The 22,146-nt window shown below is 42.1% G+C and overlaps 2 protein-coding genes across 8 annotated transcripts in view; both read right to left on the bottom strand.

The window, feature by feature from the left end:
* Window positions 1-22,146, bottom strand: part of ALDOB (aldolase, fructose-bisphosphate B) — an 89,144-nt gene that overhangs the window by 50,312 nt on the left and 16,686 nt on the right. The window lies entirely within an intron of this gene.
* TMEM246 (transmembrane protein 246) overlaps window positions 1-22,146 on the bottom strand; it is a 43,376-nt gene that overhangs the window by 4,479 nt on the left and 16,751 nt on the right. For 2 of the 7 annotated variants that reach the window (XM_027550418.1, XM_027550417.1), the window contains exons 2-3: window positions 19,256-19,307; window positions 888-5,460 (exon numbers count right to left, since the gene is read on the bottom strand). In XM_027550418.1, coding sequence (XP_027406219.1) covers window positions 4,173-5,384 — 1,212 coding nt within the window. In that variant the 5' untranslated portion in view covers window positions 5,385-5,460; window positions 19,256-19,307 and the 3' untranslated portion in view covers window positions 888-4,172. Of the gene's footprint in view, window positions 1-731; window positions 5,461-19,255; window positions 19,308-22,146 lie in introns of those variants that run through there. The other 5 variants (XR_003512367.1, XR_003512366.1, XR_003512365.1 and 2 more) reach the window with 5 other exon arrangements.

A 22,146-nucleotide genomic window follows, 5' to 3' on the forward strand; every position in this document is an offset into this window, starting at 1 on the left:
GACATGAAGTTTTGCAGGGACAGGTCACATCTGGCCTGGAAAGTAATGTAGGGGTTTGTATTTTATTCTTAGTGTGATAGGAAGCCAGGTCCTAGCAAAGGGATGAATTATTTATCCAGAACACTATCCATTATTTTGTTCCTTTGTATTCTCCATAGGCTAGCCCTATAAGCATTTCACGACAGTGGGGCGGACATAGAGGATTTATTACGTAAAGGAGTCTGGGACACACAACCGGTGACAAATGTGAGACCCTCTGCTTCACTCTACATCCTTGTCTACTTCACCCATCTCTCTGAGCTACCCAGTTCCTACATAAGTATGCCATCTGTCCTTCTTTTTGATAAATTAATCATTTGCCTTTGGATTTTCATCTGGTTTTACCCCCAATTTGTTAACATAATACTTAAAAAAAAATCACTCATCTATATTTCTGCATAGGTCATTACGGAAAAGATCATGAAAATTTGTTAATTTTTTTTATGGTTGCCATGCAGGGAAGGAATAATTATTCCTAATAAATAATTAGGAATAACTAGGAATAATTATCATCCCTAATTATTTTGGGATGATCATGTACACACTGCTATATTTGGAATGGATAACCAACAAGGACCTACTGTATAGCACAGGGAATTCTGCTCAATGTTATGGGCTAGCCTGGATGGGAGGGGAGTTTGGGAGAGAATGGATACATGCATATGTATGCCTGAATACCTTCCTTATTCATCTGAAACTATCACAACATTTTTAATCGGCTATAACCTAATACAGAATCAAAAGGTTTTTTAGGAAAAAAAAGAAAATCTGTTAAATTTTAAAGCAGAACTCCACATTCATTGCTGATGACTCACAACAATGCTGTAATCTGACTACTGGAAGCCATAGCGCATCTCCATTACAGTTATATTAAGTACTTTAAAATTACATCTCCAATCATCTTTGACATAGTCCCAAAGGTAATCCAACCTAAAAAAAAAATTGTCAGCTAATGAACATTTCTCAGCAAATTCATGTGCTTGGTATAAAAATATCCAAATGGTTCGTGTGACTTTAAAATTACCCAGTTTTGTATCATGTCACTGTAATTCAAAATGCATCATAGTATATATAAAAATCCCACAGTAATCAAATCCAATTAGAATGTCTCTGTACACAAATTAAGTTACCAATTAAATAAATTCCCTCAAATGAGGACTGTATCCAAGGTAAATTAAATTAATCCTATCATTATATTCATCCTACTTGTATTCTCTAGTTGCACTGTAGTATTCTCAACACTTTTTAAAAATTATGACAGTAGAAAAACACACACACACAATTCAAATGTTTCCATTTAAGAAATATAAGAAAATCAGTTATGAATTTTTAAGCAAACAGCCCATACTTTTGAATGGCTACCTTGGGACTCCACAATAGTGTGAGCGTGTGGGTGGTTTTGATCCTATTCACCATATCAGAAAAATCCAGCTATAGAAATGAGAGAAAACCAAGGCTTCTTAGGATGCCTCAGTGAAATGGTTCATTTATTTGAACTGATAAGTCTATGCAAATACACTCAGTCACAATAGGGAGCTTCTTAGACCTGACAATAATTTAAATTCTGAAAAGTATACAGGACTATTAGAGACCTTCACTCTTCTGGTAGATTATGTCCCTTGATGCTGGAAGGGGACTTGAGTTTCTCCCTAGCTCCCTGCTTAGGATTCAACGAGAGACCTCAGCATTGGTGTAAAGCTGCCAGCAGTCCTAATCCAAGATAACATACACAATTTGGACTCTAGGAATGAGAGACAAAAGGAAGGGTGATCTAGAAAGTGGGTAGGGATAAAGGTGGGTAGGATTGTTGCTTCTGCAGAAAATGTCCAAGGATGGCAGATTCTAGTTAAGATCAATGTGGGAAGATGTCTTAGTGTGTAGGTAGAAAAATAAGACACGACAAAGATGACCTCAGCCATTGAGAAGGAAGGAGTCACAGGAAGGGATGTCTGTGTGCAGTAGACAATGGAATTAGAAAGAGCAGAAATGAAAACCAGCAAAGATTCTGATCTAGGGATTAGCTAGCTTAAATGTTCTGTCATTGGACACAAACTTTCCACCAGGAGATCTAATCTTAATGCAACAAACTCAAATTAGTTCTAGGTTGGGGGTGGTTCTGTTCTCAGACATGGGGCTGAACCTGTTACTGGGGTTGGGGTGGGGGTGAAAGGATGGAATCTGAGCATCTCAGTAAGTCACCTAGCAGCTCTGGTCACTTTGAACATTCCCGGGGGATACATAACAGCTTACTATAACAACACAACACACACGGACACCTGTTTGTTCCCCAAGACCAACACCACAGTGAGTTTTTACCATCTTAGCTTACAAAGACATTATTTTGTCCAGGTTACAGATTTCACAAAAGAGAATTTGACTACATAGATATTTATAAAATGATTGTGGTTGAGAGAAAAGTACAGGGGCTTGAAGTCAGAAAAGCTACTACATTCCAGTGCTCTCTGCTGCTGTTCAGCTGTGTGAACCTGAAGAAGTTCTTTAACATCTGTGAGCCTCTTTGTTCATCTGTAAAGTATGGTGATGAAGCCCTGTTACTCCCTCGATGTTCTCAAGCAGATTCCAAGACAGGAGCTCACTGTGCAAACTTAAAGCAAACAGAAGACGTGGCACTGAAACAAAGCAGAGAGCTGCTTGAACTCTAATATAATCATCCACCGCCATAAGGACTCTTTGGCCACTGGTTTGATAAGTACTGTCAAATGACATTTATTTGTAACTTTTGAGAAAAGTAATTTTCAGATGCTAGTCTTGGAATAGGCTCAACCGGAGTCTTAGGTCATTTCCAGTTTGAATGAACAAGTCTTATTTTGGGCTTGGTTGGAGGTGGGGCTAGATGAAACTGAGCTGTATATCCTTCTGCAGTAACAAGGAAAAGTCAACCTTTGTTCTAGTAGTGTTTGGTCAGGAACAGCTGCTCCATAGGTGTCAGCCCTATACCCCATTTCATACTTTAAATAGTATCACTAACATCTTTATCCAAAATACACTCGAGTTTTATATGCTTAATATAGGAGAGAAAAGAGCTAATATTCATCGAATGCCCTTTATGAGATAAGCACTTGCTAGTGTTTTACACATATTCTGTCATTTAATCTCCAAGGCAACTTAAAAGGGAAGATATCACTGTCCCCATTTTACAGGTGAGAAAACTGAGGCTCAGAGTGCTTATAACTTGCCCAAGTTCACACCACTAGGACACGACAGAGATTTGATATAAAAATTCAGGTCTTCTGACTTCAGTCCCTACTTTTTCTTCTGTAACATCATGCTATAGAAGAAAATGAATGAGGGTGAATGATTAGCCAGCAAAGTTGGGGGAAAGGATATGCCATTAGTAAAGAGCTCAGCCATTCTACATCATTCTGCAAAGTCCAACTTTCAAAGAATCAGAATACGATAGAAATCTTCAATATTAAATTGAAAACTAAACATAAGCAATCTGACTTGATGATCCAGAAAGTGCTTTCAGATCTTGCTGTGCCTTAAAGTTTTCACAGTCAAAGTTGATTATCAGTGCACTACAGATGTGTGGAAAAGAAAATGCCAGGTAACAGTAGCCAGCTCACCAGCCTCCAAGATGGCAGGCACTATGCAGCTTTTATTATGTCATAGCAAGGAAATAAATAGAATCTATGGTCCTGCGTCTTGGGATATATATCCTAAATATATATCCATTCTTATTCCCAGTGAGAAAGAAGTCACTATAAGAGAATCTCACCTTTTATCATTCATATTCTACCTTTAAAATCCTAAACCAGTGGAACCACTGTGCACAATAATTTTGGCAGTCACAAACTCTGTCACGAAGCAGAATGAGAAACAGGAGAATATAAGTGGTATTTAAATGTCCATCATTCAGTGGGTCAGACTGCATGAGGCAATGTGGCTGTGTGGAGGGCGAGAGGTCTGGGCCCACAGTGAACAGCCTGCCTTTGCCTGAGAGTTACTAAAGCCAACGTTCTTGACTTATATTTAATCCCAGCCATCCCAGTGCCTATATCCCTGGCAACCTTAAAACAATGAATAATCTGCAAGCAACCAGATTCAAATAAAGAGCTCAATAGTTGAATCTCCAAGAAGTGGCCAGTTTCAGAAAGGCATTTCTTGGCAGGCTAGAGCAGACTGGGGTGAAAGTTGTACCGAAGGCTGGAGAAGAGTCCGATGTGTTTCACGAGATTGGGCTCCACCACGTAGGCCCGTTCCCCCTTGGCCCTCAACAGTGAGTACAGTGCCATGTCCTTGCCGAAGCCCTTGTGGCAGTAAACCTGGGACAGGTAGGTGAGGGTCCGGCGGGCCGCAGGGGCAGGGAAGAGCATGGCAGGGGTGCAACACTGTGAAGCGGGGACCACGCTGTACAGGGAAGGACTCAGCCGCCGCAGCTCCAGGAAGTAGTGGCGGCCCACCAGCTCCACCAGACCCATGCTGTACAGGGAGAAGAAGAGCATGACGGGCCAGCTAAACCCCGGGCGGCTGGCAAACCGCATGTATATCCAGGTTAGTAAGGGCCCCAGCAACATGCCGACACCGAGCCACTCCAGGATACGCATGGGCTCCGGGTTGATGTAGTGCTGGAGCCTCTCGGGGTGATAGAGCTTCAGATAGAGGGCATCTTGGAGGTGGGGCTCAGAGAAGCGAGCCCGCAGAAGGTGCTCCAGGACTGGAAAGATCTGCTCCTCTGGGACGGCATCATCTTCCACCATCAGGACATAGTCTGGGTTGTAGGTCTGCAGGGAGGATTCCAGACAATAGACGTAGTCCTGCTTCTCCTTCTCAAACGAGTTGGTGGAAGGGTCATCGCCATAGTCATCCTCGGTGCCCTCATAGCGGTTGGCCACAGGGACGTACTTGGACAGCAGCTTGGCATCAAAATGGCTCACGCTCCGCTCCACGTTGCACAGGAAGAGTTGGTGCCCCTCACATTGGGGGCCACACTGTTGAAGGAGCCGGTGGAACTGGGACACCACCTGCAGGACGTAGTGGAAGCCAGGCTGCCTGTCCACGGTGATGATGGTGATGACCAGCCAGGGCCGCGGCGTGGCCTGCCAGACGATGGGCACCGAGCCGTTGGCAGAGGGCAGCTCCTCAAAGTAGTGCAGGGCAGCTTCACCTTCTTTCAAGCTCTGCTGCAGGAACTCTTGGCTCATTTGGTTCAGATGCCAGTGGCGCAGGTAGAAGTAAGAGTGCAGAAGCCGGTGACAGGCCAGCGGGGCCAGCAGACCAAAGGTCACCACTGTTAAGATGAAGAGCTGGACAGCGGTGCTGCCCCAAGAGAGCCGCCTCAGCCTCCGGAGGAGCATGGCAGCTGGAGAGGTTGAAGTGCTCATGAGGTCGACTCTGGTCAGGTCTGGTCCCGAGAACAAACCATCCTGGACCGTAGGCCAAAATCAGTGCAAGTCAAACCTAAAGAGGGAAGAAGTAAAGAATGGTACAGGGCTTAAAAAACTCCAGGGATGGAACTCAGCACATATCAAACCAGAAATTCTTATTCTAGTCTGTGTTGCTGCTAGAGACTCAAGTGTTTTCTCTAGTACTCTCTTCTTAGGTTGTATCTGTTAGTGATCTCTGGGGTTCTTTGATCATTTCTATGAATAATGAAATCTTGGTGCATTCAACCAAATCTCCACACCTACAGACACTTAGTTAAGATTTATAGTGTGCCAGAAAAATCACCAGAGAGGCTAGTCAAATCGTTATTTCAATTCAACAGCTACACAGACACAGGTTCTTCCAACCAACACAAAAATAGCAAGGCTTGACCCAAAGGGTCATTTAGAGTAAGTTCCAAGGTAAATACACTGCAAGTACTTGTTGACTGACTGTACATAGTAATTTCTAAAAGCTCTGTCTTCTTTTGTATGTCCCAAACAAGAAAGGGACTATTTAGGATTCCCTGAAATGTCTTTATCAACATTTTCCATCCCTTTTCCCCTAACTTTATGTAACTAAACTCAGAATTTCATATTAACTTAATCCTGATTGGTCTTCCATTTTATATTTTATTTTATTTTTAATTAATTTTATTTTATTTTTAAACTTTACATAATTGTATTAGTTTTGCCAAATATCAAAATGAATCCACCACAGGTATACATGTGTTCCCCATCCTGAACCCTCCTCCCTCCTCCCTCCCTATACCATCCCTCTGGGTCGTCCCAGTTCACCAGCCCCAAGCATCCAGTATCGTGCATTGAACCTGGACTGGCATCTCGTTTCATACATGATATTTTACATGTTTCAATGCCATTCTCCCAAATCTTCCCACCCTCTCCCTCTCCCACAGAGTCCATAAGACTGTTCTATACATCAGTGTCTCTTTTGCTGTCTCGTATACAGGGTTATCGTTACCATCTTTCTAAATTCCATATATATGCGTTAGTATACTGTATTGGTGTTTTTCCTTCTGGCTTACTTCACTCTGTATAATAGGCTCCAGTTTCATCCACCTCATTAGAACTGATTCAAATGTATTCTTTTTAATGGCTGAGTAATACTCCATTGTGTATATGTACCACAGCTTTCTTATCCATTCATCTGCTGATGGACATCTAGGTTGCTTCCATGCCCTGGCTATTATAAACAGTGCTGCGATGAACATTGGGGTACACGTGTCTCTTTCCCTTCTGGTTTCCTCAGTTTGTATGCCCAGCAGTGGGATTGCTGGATCATAAGGCAGTTCTATTTCCAGTTTTTTAAGGAATCTCCACACTGTTCTCCATAGTGGCTGTACTAGTTTGCATTCCCACCAACAGTGTAAGAGGGTTCCCTTTTCTCCACACCCTCTCCAGCATTTATTGCTTGTAGACTTTTGGATCGCAGCCATTCTGACTGGTGTGAAATGGTATCTCATAGTGGTTTTGATTTGCATTTCTCTGATAATGAGTGATGTTGAGCATCATTTCATGTGTTTGTTAGCCATCTGTATGTCTTCTTTGGAGAAATGTCTATTTAGATCTTTAGCCCATTTTTTGATTGGGTCATTTATTTTTCTGGAGTTGAGCTGTAGGAGTTGCTTGTATATTTTTGAGATTAGTTGTTTGTCGGTTGCTTCATTTGCTATTATTTTCTCCCATTCTGAAGGCTGTCTTTTCACCTTGCTAATAGTTTCCTTTGATGTGCAGAAGCTTTTAAGTTTAATTAGGCCCCATTTGTTTATTTTTGCTTTTATTTCCAATATTCTGGGAGGTGGGTCATAGAGGATCCTGCTGTGATGTATGTCAGAGAGTGTTTTGCCTATGTTCTCCTCTAGGAGTTTTATAGTTTCTGGTCTTACGTTGAGATCTTTAATCCATTTTGAGTTTATTTTTGTATATGGTGTTAGAAAGTGTTCTAGTTTCATTCTTTTACAAGTGGTTGACCAGATTTCCCAGCACCACTTGTTAAAGAGATTGTCTTTAATCCATTGTATATTCTTGCCTCCTTTGTCAAAGATAAGGTGTCCATATGTGCGTGGATTTATCTCTGGGCTTTCTATTTTGTTCCATTGATCTATATTTCTGTCTTTGTGCCAGTACCATACTGTCTTGATAACTGTGGCTTTGTAGTAGAGCCTGAAGTCAGGTAGGTTGATTCCTCCAGTTCCATTTTTCTTTCTCAAGATCGCTTTGGCTATTCGAGGTTTTTTGTATTTCCATACAAATTGTGAAATTATTTGTTCTAGCTCTGTGAAGAATACTGTTGGTAGCTTGATAGGGATTGCATTGAATCTATAAATTGCTTTGGGTAGTATACTCATTTTCACTATATTGATTCTTCCAATCCATGAACATGGTATATTTCTCCATCTATTAGTGTCCTCTTTGATTTCTTTCACCAGTGTTTTATAGTTTTCTATATATAGGTCTTTAGTTTCTTTAGGTAGATATATTCCTAAGTATTTTATTCTTTTCGTTGCAATGGTGAATGGAATTGTTTCCTTAATTTCTCTTTCTGTTTTCTCATTATTAGTGTATAGGAATGCAAGGGATTTCTGTGTGTTGATTTTATATCCTGCAACTTTACTATAATCATTGATTAGTTCCAGTAATTTTCTGGTGGAGTCTTTAGGGTTTTCTATGTAGAGGATCATGTCATCTGCAAATAGTGAGAGTTTTACTTCTTCTTTTCCAATTTGGATTCCTTTTATTTCTTTTTCTGCTCTGATTGCTGTGGCCAAAACTTCCAAAACTATGTTGAATAGTAATGGTGAAAGTGGGCACCCTTGTCTTGTTCCTGACTTTAGAGGAAATGCTTTCAATTTTTCACCATTGAGGATAATGTTTGCTGTGGGTTTGTCATATATAGCTTTTATTATGTTGAGGTATGTTCCTTCTATTCCTGCTTTCTGGAGAGTTTTTATCATAAATGGATGTTGAATTTTGTCAAAGGCTTTCTCTGCATCTATTGAGATAATCATATGGTTTTTATTTTTCAATTTGTTAATGTGGTGTATTACATTGATTGATTTGCGGATATTGAAGAATCCTTGCATCCCTGGGATAAAGCCCACTTGGTCATGGTGTATGATCTTTTTAATGTGTTGTTGGATTCTGATTGCTAGAATTTTGTTAAGGATTTTTGCATCTATGTTCATCAGTGATATTGACCTGTAGTTTTCTTTTTTTGTGGGATCTTTGTCAGGTTTTGGTATTAGGGTGATGGTGGCCTCATAGAATGAGTTTGGAAGTTTACCTTCCTCTGCAATTTTCTGGAAGAGTTTGAGCAGGATAGGTGTTAGCTCTTCTCTAAATTTTTGGTAGAATTCAGCTGTGAAGCCGTCTGGACCTGGGCTTTTGTTTGCTGGAAGATTTTTGATTACAGTTTCAATTTCCATGCTTGTGATGGGTCTGTTAAGGTTTTCTATTTCTTCCTGGTCGAGTTTTGGAAAGTTGTACTTTTCTAAGAATTTGTCCATTTCTTCCTCGTTGTCCATTTTATTGGCATATAATTGTTGATAATAGTCTCTTATGATCCTTTGTATTTCTGTGTTGTCATGATCTCTCCATTTTCGTTTCTAATTTTATTGATTTGATTTTTCTCCCTTTGTTTCTTGATGAGTCTGGCTAATGGTTTGTCAATTTTATTTATCCTTTCAAAGAACCAGCTTTTGGCTTTGTTGATTTTTGCTATGGTCTCTTTTGTTTCTTTTTCATTTATTTCTGCTCTAATTTTTAAGATTTCTTTCCTTCTACTAACCCTGGGGTTCTTCATTTCTTCCTTTTCTAGTTGCTTTAGGTGTAGAGTTAGGTTATTTATTTGACTTTTTTCTTGTTTCTTGAGGTGTGCCTATATTGCTATGAACTTTCCCCTTAGGACTGCTTTTACTGTGTCCCACAGGTTTTGGGTTGTTGTGTTTTCATTTTCATTCGTTTCTATGCAAATTTTGATTTCTTTTTTGATTTCTTCTGTGATTTGTTGGTTATTCAGCAGCGTGTTGTTCAGCCTCCATATGTTGGAATTTTTAATAGTTTTTCTCCTGTAACTGAGATCTAATCTTACTGCATTGTGGTCAGAAAAGATGCTTGGAATGATTTCTATTTTTTTGAATTTACCAAGGCTAGCTTTATGGCCCAGGATGTGATCTGTCCTGGAGAAGGTTCCATGTGCACCTGAGAAAAAGGTGAAATTCATTGTTTTGGGATGAAATGTCCTATAGATATCAATTAGGTCTAACTGGTCTATTGTATCACTTAAAGTTTGTGTTTCCTTGTTAATTTTCTGTTTAGTTGATCTATCCATAGGTGTGAGTGGGGTATTAAAGTCTCCCACTATTATTGTGTTATTGTTAACTTCTCCTTTCATACTTGTTAGCATTTGTCTTACATACTGCGGTGCTCCCGTGTTGGGTGCATATATATTTATAATTGTTATATCTTCTTCTTGGATTGATCCTTTGATCATTATGTAGTGACCTTCTTTGTCTCTTTTCACAGCCTTTGTTTTAAAGTCTATTTTATCTGATATGAGTATTGCTACTCCTGCTTTCTTTTGGTCCCTATTTGCATGGAAAATCTTTTTCCAGCCCTTCACTTTCAGTCTGTATGTGTCCCCTGTTTTGAGGTGGGTCTCCTGTAGACAACATATGTAGGGGTCTTGTTTTTGTATCCATTCAGCCAGTCTTTGTCTTTTGGTTGGGGCATTCAACCCATTTACGTTTAAGGTAATTACTGATAAATATGATCCCGTTGCCATTTACTTTATTGTTTGGGGTTCGAATTTATACACCATTTTTGTGTTTCCTGTCTAGAGAATATCCTTTAGTATTTGTTGGAGAGCTGGTTTGGTGGTGCAGAATTCTCTCAGCTTTTGCTTGTCTGAGAAGCTTTTGATTTCTCCTTCATACTTGAATGAAATCCTTGCTGGGTAAAATAATCTGGGCTGTAGGTTATTTTCTTTCATCATTCTAAGTATGTCTTGCCATTCCCTCCTGGCTTGAAGAGTTTCTATTGAAAGATCAGCTGTTATCCTTATGGGAATTCCCTTGTGTGTTATTTGTTGTTTTTCCCTTGCTGCTTTTAATATTTGTTCTTTGTGTTTGATCTTTGTTAATTTGATTAATATGTGTCTTGGGGTGTTTCGCCTTGGGTTTATCCTGTTTGGGATCCTCTGGGTTTCTTGGACTTGGGTGATTATTTCCTTCCCCATTTTAGGGAAGTTTTCAACTATTATCTCCTCAAGTATTTTCTCACGGTCTTTCTTTTTGTCTTCTTCTTCTGGAACCCCTATGATTCGAATGTTGTAACGTTTAATATTGTCCTGGAGGTCTCTGAGATTGTCCTCATTTCTTTTAATTCGTTTTTCTTTTATTCTCTCTGATTCATTTATTTCTACCATTCTATCTTCTAATTCACTAATCCTATCTTCTGCCTCTGTTATTCTACTATTTGTTGCCTCCAGAGTGTTTTTAATTTCATTTATTGCATTATTCATTATATATTGACTCTTTTTTATTTCTTCTAGGTCCTTGTTAAACCTTTCTTGCATCTTCTCAATCCTTGTCTCCAAGCTATTTATCTGTGATTCCATTTTAATTTCAAGATTTTGGATCAATTTCACTATCATTATTCAGAATTCTTTATCAGGTAGATTCCCTATCTCTTCCTCTTTGGTTTGGTTTGGTGGGCATTTATCCTGTTCCTTTATCTGCTGGGTATTCCTCTGTCTCTTCATCTTGTTTAAATTGCTGAGTTTGGGGTGTCCTTTCTGTATTCTGGCAGTTTGTGGAGTTCTCTTTATTGTGGCTTTTCCTCGCTGTGTGTGGGTTTGTACAGGTGGCTTGTCAAGGTTTCCTGGTTAGGGAAGCTTGTGTCGGTGTTCTGATGGGTGGAGCTGTATTTCTTCTCTTTGTTCAGTCGCGCTGTGGGGAGGGAGGGAGGGATGCTGCAAACAAATAACACTGGCGTGCGCTCGCAGTGCCTCAGCCACACTGGGTCTGCCCCCGCTCACGGTGCATGTAGCCTCCCTGCCCACACTGCTCGGGCTCTAGGTTGTTCTGCCGGGAACAATCCGAGGCTGGCCCTGGGCTGCATGTACCTCCCAGGTCCAAGCCGCTCAGGTTCAGGCACTCGGGTAGTCCTCAGAGGCGCAGACTCAGTTGGGCCTGAGTTTTGTGCTCTTCCCAGGTCTGAGCAGCTCAAGTGATGAGGTGTTTGGCGAGCGCCAATGCTGCGACTTATCGCCTCCCCACCACTCGGTTATCTCCTTTCAAAGAGTTGGATTGCTTTTATGGGTGCCTGATGTCCTCTGCCAGCATTCAGAAGTTGTTTTGTGGAATTTACTCGACGTTTAAATGCTCTTTTGATGAATTTGTGGGGGAGAAAGTGTTCTCCCCGTCCTACTCCTCCGCCATCTTGGCTCCTCCCCCCATTTTATATTTTATAAAACTACCATGGGAACCAGTCAGAGACAAGATCTCCCTACATATGCAAGTGAACTCTAGAGCCCCAGAGTTTGAAAGGGGAGGAAATATCTGAAAGAAGATGTATGGGCAGCTTTTTGTGAGGTAGGCAAAGCGGAGGCAGAGAGGAAGATGAAAAAGTTGGTCTAGCCTGGTCCAGAAAGGAATGTAACATGAGGTGTTCTCTCAGAGTTCAGGCCTGAGGTCAGGCACGCGCTGGAGTGAAAACAGCTCAGCCACTCACTTGGTAAAAGGTCACTGCATCTCTCCACATCTCTCTACCTCTAAAGTGGAGGTAATAATAATACCCATCTCATAGGGTTACTGTGAAGATTAAGTGTGTTACAGAGTAAAATAATACAGAGTAAAATGACATTAAAATGTACCCATATGGGGATTTCCCTGGTGGTCCAGAGGTTAAGACTTGTGCTTCCACTGCAGGGGGAACACGTTCAATCTGTGGTTGGGGAACTAAGATCCTACATGCTGTGCAGCACAGCCTGTATATATGTACATATATACACATATGTGTGTGCTTAGTCACTTCAGTTGCATCTGACTTTTTGTGACTCTGGACTGTAGCTTGTCAGGTTCCTCTGTCCATGGGATTCTCCAAGAAAGAATACTGGACTCAGTTGCGGTGCCCTCCTCCAGGGGATCTTCCCAACCCTTCCCAACTCCTGCATTGCAGATGACTTCATCACTGCTGAGCCGCTGGGAAAGCCTATATATATATAGCCTATATATATATAACACATAAATACACAGACTGTACATACAAACTTAGTAATAGGAGTAAGAAGGTCTAAAATCCGAGGGAAAATAGACTTGCACAAAAAACAGAACTAAAAGGACAAAGCCAGTATAACACCAGTAAGGTCAGTGTAAAATTAAATGGTTTCTATAGAATAAAGGCAAATCTCTTACCTGAGAAGTATAATAAGGTTTGCACATATTGGGAAGAAAATGGCCTAGCTTTTGAGTTATCTTAAAGAAGAACTGCCCGGGTACCATGTGAGGTTGCTGTGCTCTCTAGTGCTCTCACAGAAAGATCACATTTCCTAGCCTACCATCTTCAGGTGGGGTCATGTGACTCAGGCTTGCCAGTAAAATGTGAGCAACGTGACAGCTATGACTTCCAGATCAAGGTAACTGACAGCAGTTGTGCCTTCTTGACTTTCTCTTTCTCCACCTGCTAGCTGGACAGCCTTGGTGGATCTAGAGGAGGAAGGAGCCACAAGCTGGCGTGAGCCTGGGTCCTTGAATGACTGCATAGAACTGAGGTCTCTCCTACTGCTCACCTCCCAGCACCCATCCAACCTAGAGTGGGATGTGTTGTCAATCATACACAAACTGTTGTATATAGCCACTAATGAGTTTTTGACTTATTACAGTGGTTAGCCTACCCTGCCCATATTGTGTGTGTGTGTGTGCACGCATGCACACACACACACACACACACACACACACACACACACACACTCATTCACTCAGTCATGACCGACCCTGCGAGCCTAAGGACTATAGCCCACCGGGCTCCTCTGCTCCTGGAATTCTCCACGCAAGAATTGAAATGGGTTGCCATTTCCTCCTCCAGGGGATCTTCCCAACGCAGGGATCAAACTTGCATCTCCTGCATTGGCAGGCAGATTCTTTACTTCTGAACAACCTGGGAAGCCCACCCTGCCCATTAGAGTTGTGTAAAATACCAAACCTCTCTCTATGGTATGATGACATAGTAATTCAAGGAAGTAGAGAGACAAGTCTCATTTCAGCAACAGAAACAGAATATATTGTGGGACCTCAGAGGTGAGACAGACTATCCCAGTACTAGTAAGAGACCTGGATAGGGATCTCCAGTTCCCTATTAAAGAGGGAAATAAGCAGGGAGAGGTTTGAGTAGTATGCAGTCCTTGCTGGGATGTGGACTTCCAAAGTACTGCAGATTGGTTGCATCTCCCTGGGATCTGTTCAGTCACATGGTTGCACATTCCCATGGCCTCAACCAGTTCCACATCACTACCAGTGGAAGCCAAGGACCAAAGCCTTACTTGGTCTTAGGAATGGAGTCATTCAGGTGGTTTCTTGTTCATACTGTTCTACCTTGCTAAGGGAGCTGCAACTACTTAAAGGAACAAAATGCTGTCAACGAGATAAGACATGCAGCTCAGAAAGTGCCAGGCACATATTAAGTGCTAAGATGACAGTGCAATTATGATGACAATGCAGAACTCCGGGTTTGGTGTAAAACTGCCATCCAACCTCCTTCAATACCCTCTTCCAGTGAGTTTTTGGTAAAACAAGAAAGTGACACTCTTTAGTCCAAATAAGTCCCAGGGTAGACTATTCAAGGAGTACATGTGCACACACGCACAGACAATTATTATTTAAGAATATAAATCTGATCATGTCATGCTCCTGCTTAAAACCATTCTTATATTTCTACTGCTCTTTTAATAAGATCTAAACAACTTATTGTGATTCAAAAGGCCCTTTATGATCTGGACCCTGCCCTCCCTTGATATCTTGTTCTACTGCCCTCTTTGTATGTTCTAGACTAATAAAGGCTAGACAGTAAGTATTTTAGACTTTGTTGATCACCCACAGTTGCATATTCCCCTTATATTATTTCTTTTTTTAACTCTTTGAAAAAATGTAAAAACTATTTTTAGCACTCAGGTCACATCAAAACAGGCTGTAGACCAAATCTGGCCTGCAACTGATAGTTTACCAACTCTATGCTCTAGACTACGACTGTCCAATGGAAATATACTGTAAGCCATATATGTAGTTAAAGTTTTTCTAGCAGCCACAATAAAAAAGTAAAAAGAAACAGATGAAATTCATTTTAATACTGTATTTTAACACATCAAAATTATGATTTCAACATGAAACCAACATAAAAAAAATTACAAATGAGGCATTCTATATTCTTTTTTCCATACTAAAGTCTTTGAAATTCAGTGTGTATTTTATTTTCACAGCATATCTCAATTCAACATGAGCCACATTTAAATGCTTAGGTTCCAAATAGGAAAAGGAGTATGTCAAGGCTGTATATTGTCACCCTGTTTATTTAACTTATATGCAGAGTACATCATGAGAAACGCTGGCCTGGAAGAAGCACAAGCTGGAATCAAGATTGCCGGGAGAAATATCAATAACCTCAGATATGCAGATGACACCACCTTTGTGCCAGAAAATGAAGAGGAACTAAAAAGCCTCTTGATGAAAGTGAAAGAGGAGAGTGAAAAAGTTGGCTTAAAGCTCAACATTCAGAAAACGAAGATCATGTCATCGAGTCCCACTACTTCATGGGGAATAGATAGGGAAACAGTGGAAACAGTGTCAGACTTTATTTTTTGGAGCTCCAAAATCACTGCAGATGGTAATTGCAGCCATGAAATTAAAAGACGCTTACTCCTTGGAAGGAAAGTTAATGGCCAACCTAGATAGCATATTCAAAAGCAGAGACATTACTTTGCCAACAAAGGTACGTCTAGTCAAGGCTATGGTTTTTCCAGTGGTCATGTATGGATGTGAAAGTTGGACTATGAAGAAAGCTGAGCACTGAAGAATTGATGCTTTCAAACTGTGGTGTTGGAGAAGACTCTTGACAGTCCCTTGGACTGTAAGGAGATCCAACTGGTCCATTCTAAAGGAGATCAGTCCTGGGTGTTCATTGGAAGGACTGATGTTAAAGCTGAAACTCCAGTACTTTGGCCACCTCATGTGAAGAGTTGACTCATTGGAAAAGACTCTGATGCTGGGAGGGATTGGGGGCAAGAGGAGAAGGGGACGACAGAGGATGAGATGGCTGGATGGCATCACCGACTTGATGGACATGAGTTTGATTGAACTCTGGGAGTTGGTGATGGACAGGGAGGCCTGGCGTGCTGCGATTCGTGGGGTCGCAAAGAGTCGGACACGGCTGAGCGACTGAACTGAACTGAACTGAATAGCCACAGATAGCCAGTGAGCAAGGCACCTCTAGATATGATGATCTTCTTTCAGAACATCAACTGTCCTAAGCTATTGCCCATCTCCTGGCCTTTGCTCACTCAACTCCCTTACCCGAGAACATTCTAATCCCCACATCTTTCCTTGCCTTTTCATATAGATAGCTTTTTCTCACTCTGTAACACGGTCTCCTAGAGGAGCCGTTCCTAGTCTTCATAAACATAGGACTTACTACATAGGTACTCATGTGTTTTGCATTAACAAAATGGGAGTTGTAAATTGGCACAACCTCTGTAGAATTAATTTAGAACTATCTAACAAGACACACTGGGGCCTCCTAGGTGGCACTAGTGGTAAAGAACCTGCCTGCCAATGCAGGAGACATAAGGGACGTGTGTTAGATCCCTGGGTCGGGAAGATCCCCTGGAGGAGGGCGTGGCAACCCACTGCAGTATTCTTGCCTGGAGAATCCCATGGACAGAGGAGCCTGGCAGACTATGGTCCATAGGGAAGCAAAGAGTCAGACATGACTGAAGCAACTTTGCATGCACGCATGCAACAAGACACCCTAAAGCTCAGCAATTCAATTTCTAGCATTCTTTCCTAGATATATATTCTCATGTGTGAGGAATGACTTGTAGCACCAAATAGAAGAGCAGAATATTGCCAAGCGCCCATCAATTGAGTGGGTCAAATAAACTATGGTACCTCCAAAGAATGGGATACAGCTACCCATTAAAAGAAGCAAACTCAGGGAGAGACAAAGATGACAACATTTAATGCTCCTGATCTTTCCTCTTCCCATGGACATATTGAATGTACAGCTGCACAAGGAAAATTCCTTCTAAGAGAAATCCAGAACCTAGCTGAGTGACTCCTACATATCAGGCAAATAAGAAAATACCCACATCAAAACAAGCTCTTACCATAAATTCCAACCTGGCACAGTGCCAGTCAACTGGGACGAACACACCCACAACAACCAGATGGTCCCTGAGTGAAAGATTTGGACCACATACACAGAGCTCCAACTTTCAAGGCTCCCACTGGATGGACAGGCCCCAAACACCTAGCTCTAAAGACCAATGGGGCACACATCCATTAGACCAACAGGAACAGCAAAGAAAGAAGCAGTTCTTAATGGGTATGTGAGTACTCTCCATTGCTGAACCTCCAGGGCTCAGTGGTGAAAGAAAAGGCCAAAAAATGCTCACCTCCTACTCTTTCCTGGGTAAGGAACTGAACACTTTACAAGCTACTCCCTGAGTGTGTGGCATGTTGCACAGAGCCAGGACATCAGAAAAGAGATTGTTACAAACTTAAGTTTCCTTCATGGATCACAACCTTGTCAGGGCGAAGGGGCTTGCATAACTCAATGAAGCTATGAGCCATGCCATGTAGGGCCACCCAAGACAGACAGGTCATAGTGAAGAGTTCTGACAAAACATGGTCCAAGGAAGGAGGAAATAACAGCCCACTTCAGTACTCTTGGGGCTTTTCTGATGGCTCAGATGGTAAAGAATATGCCTGCAATGCTGGAGACCTAGGTTTGATCCCTGAATCAGGAAGATCCCCTGGAGAGGAAATGACAGCCCACTCCAATATTCTTGCCTGGAGAATTCCATTGACAGAGGAGGAGCCTAGTGGGCTACAGTCCATGGGGTTGCAAAGAGTTCAACACAACTGAGTGACTTTCACTTTCCAGTTCTTACCTGGAGAACTCCAAGGACTGTATGAAAAGGTAAACAGATATGACACCGGAAGATAATCCCCCCAGGTGGGAAGGTGTCCCATATGCTACTCGGGAAGTGCAGAGGGCAGTTACTAAAAGCTCCAGAATGAAGTGACTGGGCCAAAGTGGAAACGACACTCAGTTGTGGATGCGTCTGGTGGAGAAAGTAAAGTCCGATGCCATAAAGAATAATATTGCATAGGAACCTGGAATGTTAGGTCCACGAATCAAGGTAAATTGGAAGTGGTCAAACAGGAGACGGCAAGAATGAACATTGACATCTTAGGAATCAGGGTACAAAAATGGATGGGAATGGGCAAAATTAATTCAGATGACCATTGTATCTACTAATGTGGGCAAGAATCCTTAGAAGAAATGGAGTAGACTTCATACCCATCAAGAGAGGCCAAAGTGCAATATTTGGGTGCAATCTCAAAAACAACAAAATGATCTTGGGTTGTTTCCAAGGCAACCATTCAATATCACAGTAATCCAAGTCTATGACCCAACCATTGATGCTGAAAAAGCTGAAGTTGACCAGTTCTATGAAGACCTATAAGACCTAGCTGCTGCTGCTGCTAAGTTGCTTCAGTTGTGTCCGACTCTGTGAGACCACATAGATGGTAGCCCACCAGGCTCCTCCGTCCATAGGATTCTCTAGGCAAGAATACTGGAGTGGGTTGCCATTTCCTTCTCCATATAAGACCTAGATCTAATACCAAAAAAAGATGTCCTTTCAATCATAGAGGATTGGAATGCAAAAGTAGGAAGTCAAGAGATACCTGGAATAACAGGCAAGTTTGACTTTGGAGTACAAAATGAAGCAGGGCAAAGCTAACAGTTTTGTCAAGAGAACATGTTGGTCATAGTAAACACCCTTTTCCAACAACACAAGAGACGACTCTACACATGAACATCATCAGATGGTCAATACCAAAAGAAATCAGATTAATTATGCTCTTTGCAGCCAATATGGAGAAACTCTATGCAGTAAAAACAAGACCAGAGCTGACTGTGGCTTAGATCATGAGTTCCTTATTGCAAAGTTCACACTTAAACTGAATAAAGTAGGGAAAACCACTAAGCCATTCAGGTATGACCTAAATAAAATCTCTTATGATTATGCAGTAGACATTTCAAATAGATTCAAGGGATTAGATCTGACAGACAGAGTGCCTGAAGAACTATGGATGGAGGCTCACAACATTGCACAGGAGGCAGTGACCAAAACCATCCCAAAGAAAAAGAAATGCAAGAAGGCAAAGCGGTTGTCTGAGAAAGCTTTATAAATAGCTGAGGAAAGAGGAGAACAGGAAGGCAAGGGAGAAAGGGAAAGATATAGCCAACTGAATGCAGAGTTCCAGAGAATAGTAAGGAGAGATAAGATGGGCTTCTGAAAGGAACAATGCAAACAAATGGAGGAAAACAATAGAATGGGACAGACTAGAGATCTCTTCAAGAAAACTGGAGATATCAAGGGAACATTTCACGCAAGGATAGGCACGATAAAGGACAGAAATGGTAAGGATCTAACAGAAGCAGAAGAGATTAAGAAGAGGCAGCAAGAATACACAGAACTATACAAGAAAGGTCTTCATGACCTGGATAACCAAGATGGTGTGGTCACTCACCTAGAGCTGGACATCCTGAAGTGTGAAGTCAAGTGGGCCTTTGGAAGCAATACTACAAAACAAAACAAAACAAAACAGTGAGAGTGATGGAATTCCAGCTAAGCTATTTCAAATCCTAAAAGATGATGCTGTTAAAGTGCTGCACTCAATATGTCAGCAAATTTGGAAAACTCAGCAGTGGTCACAGGACTGGAAAATGTCAGTTTTTGTTCCAATCCCAAAGATGTTGAAACTACCATACAACTGTACTCATTTCACATGCTAGCAAGGTTATACTCGAAATCCTTCAAGCTCGGATTCAGCAGTAAATGAACCCAGAACTTCTAGATGTACAAGCTGGTTTGTGAAGAGACAGAGGAACCAGAGATCAAACTGTCAGTATTCACTGGATCATGGAAAAGGCAAAAGAGTTCCAGAAAAATTCCTACTTCTGCTTCATTGACTACAGTAAAGCCTTTGTATAGATCACAAACAAACAGTGGAAAATTCTTAAAGAGATGGGAGTGCCAGACCACCTTACCTATCTCCTGACAAACCTGTATGTGGGTCAAGAAACAGTTAGGACCAGACATGGAACTACTGACTGGTTCAAAATTGAAAAAGGAGTACATCAAGGCTGTATATTGTGACCCTGCTTATTTAACTTCTAGGTTCCTGAAGGGTGGCGGCCAAGAGGAGTTACCCCACGTTCGAGGTCAGGGGCAGCGGCTGAGAGTGCCAGGCTGCGACGGCGCAAGAACGGCCAAGAAGAGCTACCCAAGTCTGAGGTCAGAGGCGGTGGCCAGGAGGAGCTACCCCACGTCCAAGGTCAGGGGCAGTGGCCGAAAGGAGCTACCCCACGCCCCTACGCCCCCACGCCCGAGGCCAGGAGCAGAGGCCGAGAGGAGCTACCCCACGCCCAAGGCCAGGGGTGGAGGCCCAGAGGAGCTACCACACGCCCCTACGCCCGAGGCCAGGGGCAGCGGCCGGAAGAACCAACCCCACGTCCAAGGAGAGGTGGCTGCGCGGGCGCAGGAGGGCCTAGAGGAGCTATCCCACGTTGAAGGTCAGGAAGGGAGGCGGTGAGGAGATACCCCTCATCCAAGGTAAGGAGCAGCGGCTGCACTTTGCTGGAGCAGCCGTGAAGAGATACCCCACACCCAAGGTAAGAGAAAACCAAGTAAGATGGTAGGTGTTGCAAGAGGGCATCAGAGGGCAGACACACTGAAACCATACTCACAGAAAACTAGTCAATCTAATCACACTAGGACCACAGCCTTGTCTAACTCAATGAACTTAGCCATGCCTGTGGGGCAACCCAAGAACGGCGGGTCATGGTGGAGAGATCTGACAGAATGTGGTCCACTGGAGAAGGGAATGGCAAACCACTTTAGTATTCTTGCCTTGAGAACCCCATGAACAGTATGAAAAGGCAAAATGATAGGATACTGAAAGAGAAACTCCCCAGGTCAGTAGGTGCCCAATATGCTACTGGAGATCAGTGGAGAAATAACTCAGAAAGAATGAAGGGATGGAGCCAAAGTGAAAAGAATACCCCGCTGTGGATGTGACTGGTGATAGATGCAAGGTCCGATGCTGTAAAGAGCAATATTGCATAGGAACCTGGAATGTCAGGTCCATAAATCAAGGCAAATTGGAAGTGGTCAAACAAGAGATGGCAAGAGTGAACGTCGACATTCTAGGAATCAGCAAACTCAAATGGACTGGAATGGGTGAATTTAACTCAGATGATCATTATATCTACTACTGCGGGCAGGAATCCCTCAGAAGAAATGGAGTAGCCATCATGGTCAACAAAAGAGTCCGAAATGCAGTACTTGCATGCAATCTCAAAAATGACAGAATGATCTCTGTTCGTTTCCAAGGCAAACCATTCAATATCACAGTAATCCAAGTCTATGCCCCAACCAGTAATGCTGAAGAAGCTGAAGTTGAACGGTTCTATGAAGACCTACAAGACCTTTTAGAACTAACACCCAAAAAAGATGTCCTTTTCATTTTAGGGGACTGGAATGCAAAAGTACGAAGTCAAGAAACACCTGGAGTAACAGGCAAATTTGGCCTTGGAATACAGAATGAAGCAGGGCAAAAACTAATAGAGTTTTGCCAAGAAAATGCACTGGTCATAGCAAACACCCTCTTCCAACAACATAAGAGAAGACTCTACACATGGACATCACCAGATGGTCAACACCGAAATCAAATTGATTATATTCTTTGCAGCCAAAGATGAAGAAGCTCTATACAGTCAACAAATGTAGACCGGGAGCTGACTGTGGCTCAGACCATGAACTCCTTATTGCCAAATTCAGACTTAAATTGAAGAAAGTAGGGAAAACCACTAGACGATTCAGATATGACCTAAATCAAATCCCTTATGATTATACAGTGGAAGTGAGAAATAGATTTAAGGGCCTAGATCTGATAGATAGAGTGCCTGATGAACTATGGATGGAGGTTCGTGACATTGTACAGGAGACAGGGATCAAGACCATCCCCATGGAAAAGAAATGCAAAAAAGCAACATGGCTGTCTGGGGAGGCCTTACAAATAGCTGTGAAAAGAAGAGAAGCGAAAAGCAAAGGAGAAAAGGATAGATATGAGCATCTGAATGTAGAGTTCCAAAGAACAGCAAGAAAAGATAAGAAAGCCTTCCTCAGCGATCAATGCAAAGAAATAGAGGAAAACAACAGAATGGGAAAGACTAGAGATCTCTTCAAGAAAATTAGAGAGACCAAGGGACCATTTCATGCAAAGGTGGGCTTGATAAAGGACAGAAATGGTATGGACCTAACAGAAGCAGAAGATATTAAGAAGAGGTGGCAAGAATACACAGAAAACTGTACAACAAAGATCTTCACGACCCAGATAATCACGATGGTGTGATCACT

This window comes from Bos indicus x Bos taurus, chromosome 8, assembly GCF_003369695.1.
Source record: "Bos indicus x Bos taurus breed Angus x Brahman F1 hybrid chromosome 8, Bos_hybrid_MaternalHap_v2.0, whole genome shotgun sequence".
Taxonomy (NCBI): domain Eukaryota; kingdom Metazoa; phylum Chordata; class Mammalia; order Artiodactyla; family Bovidae; genus Bos; species Bos indicus x Bos taurus.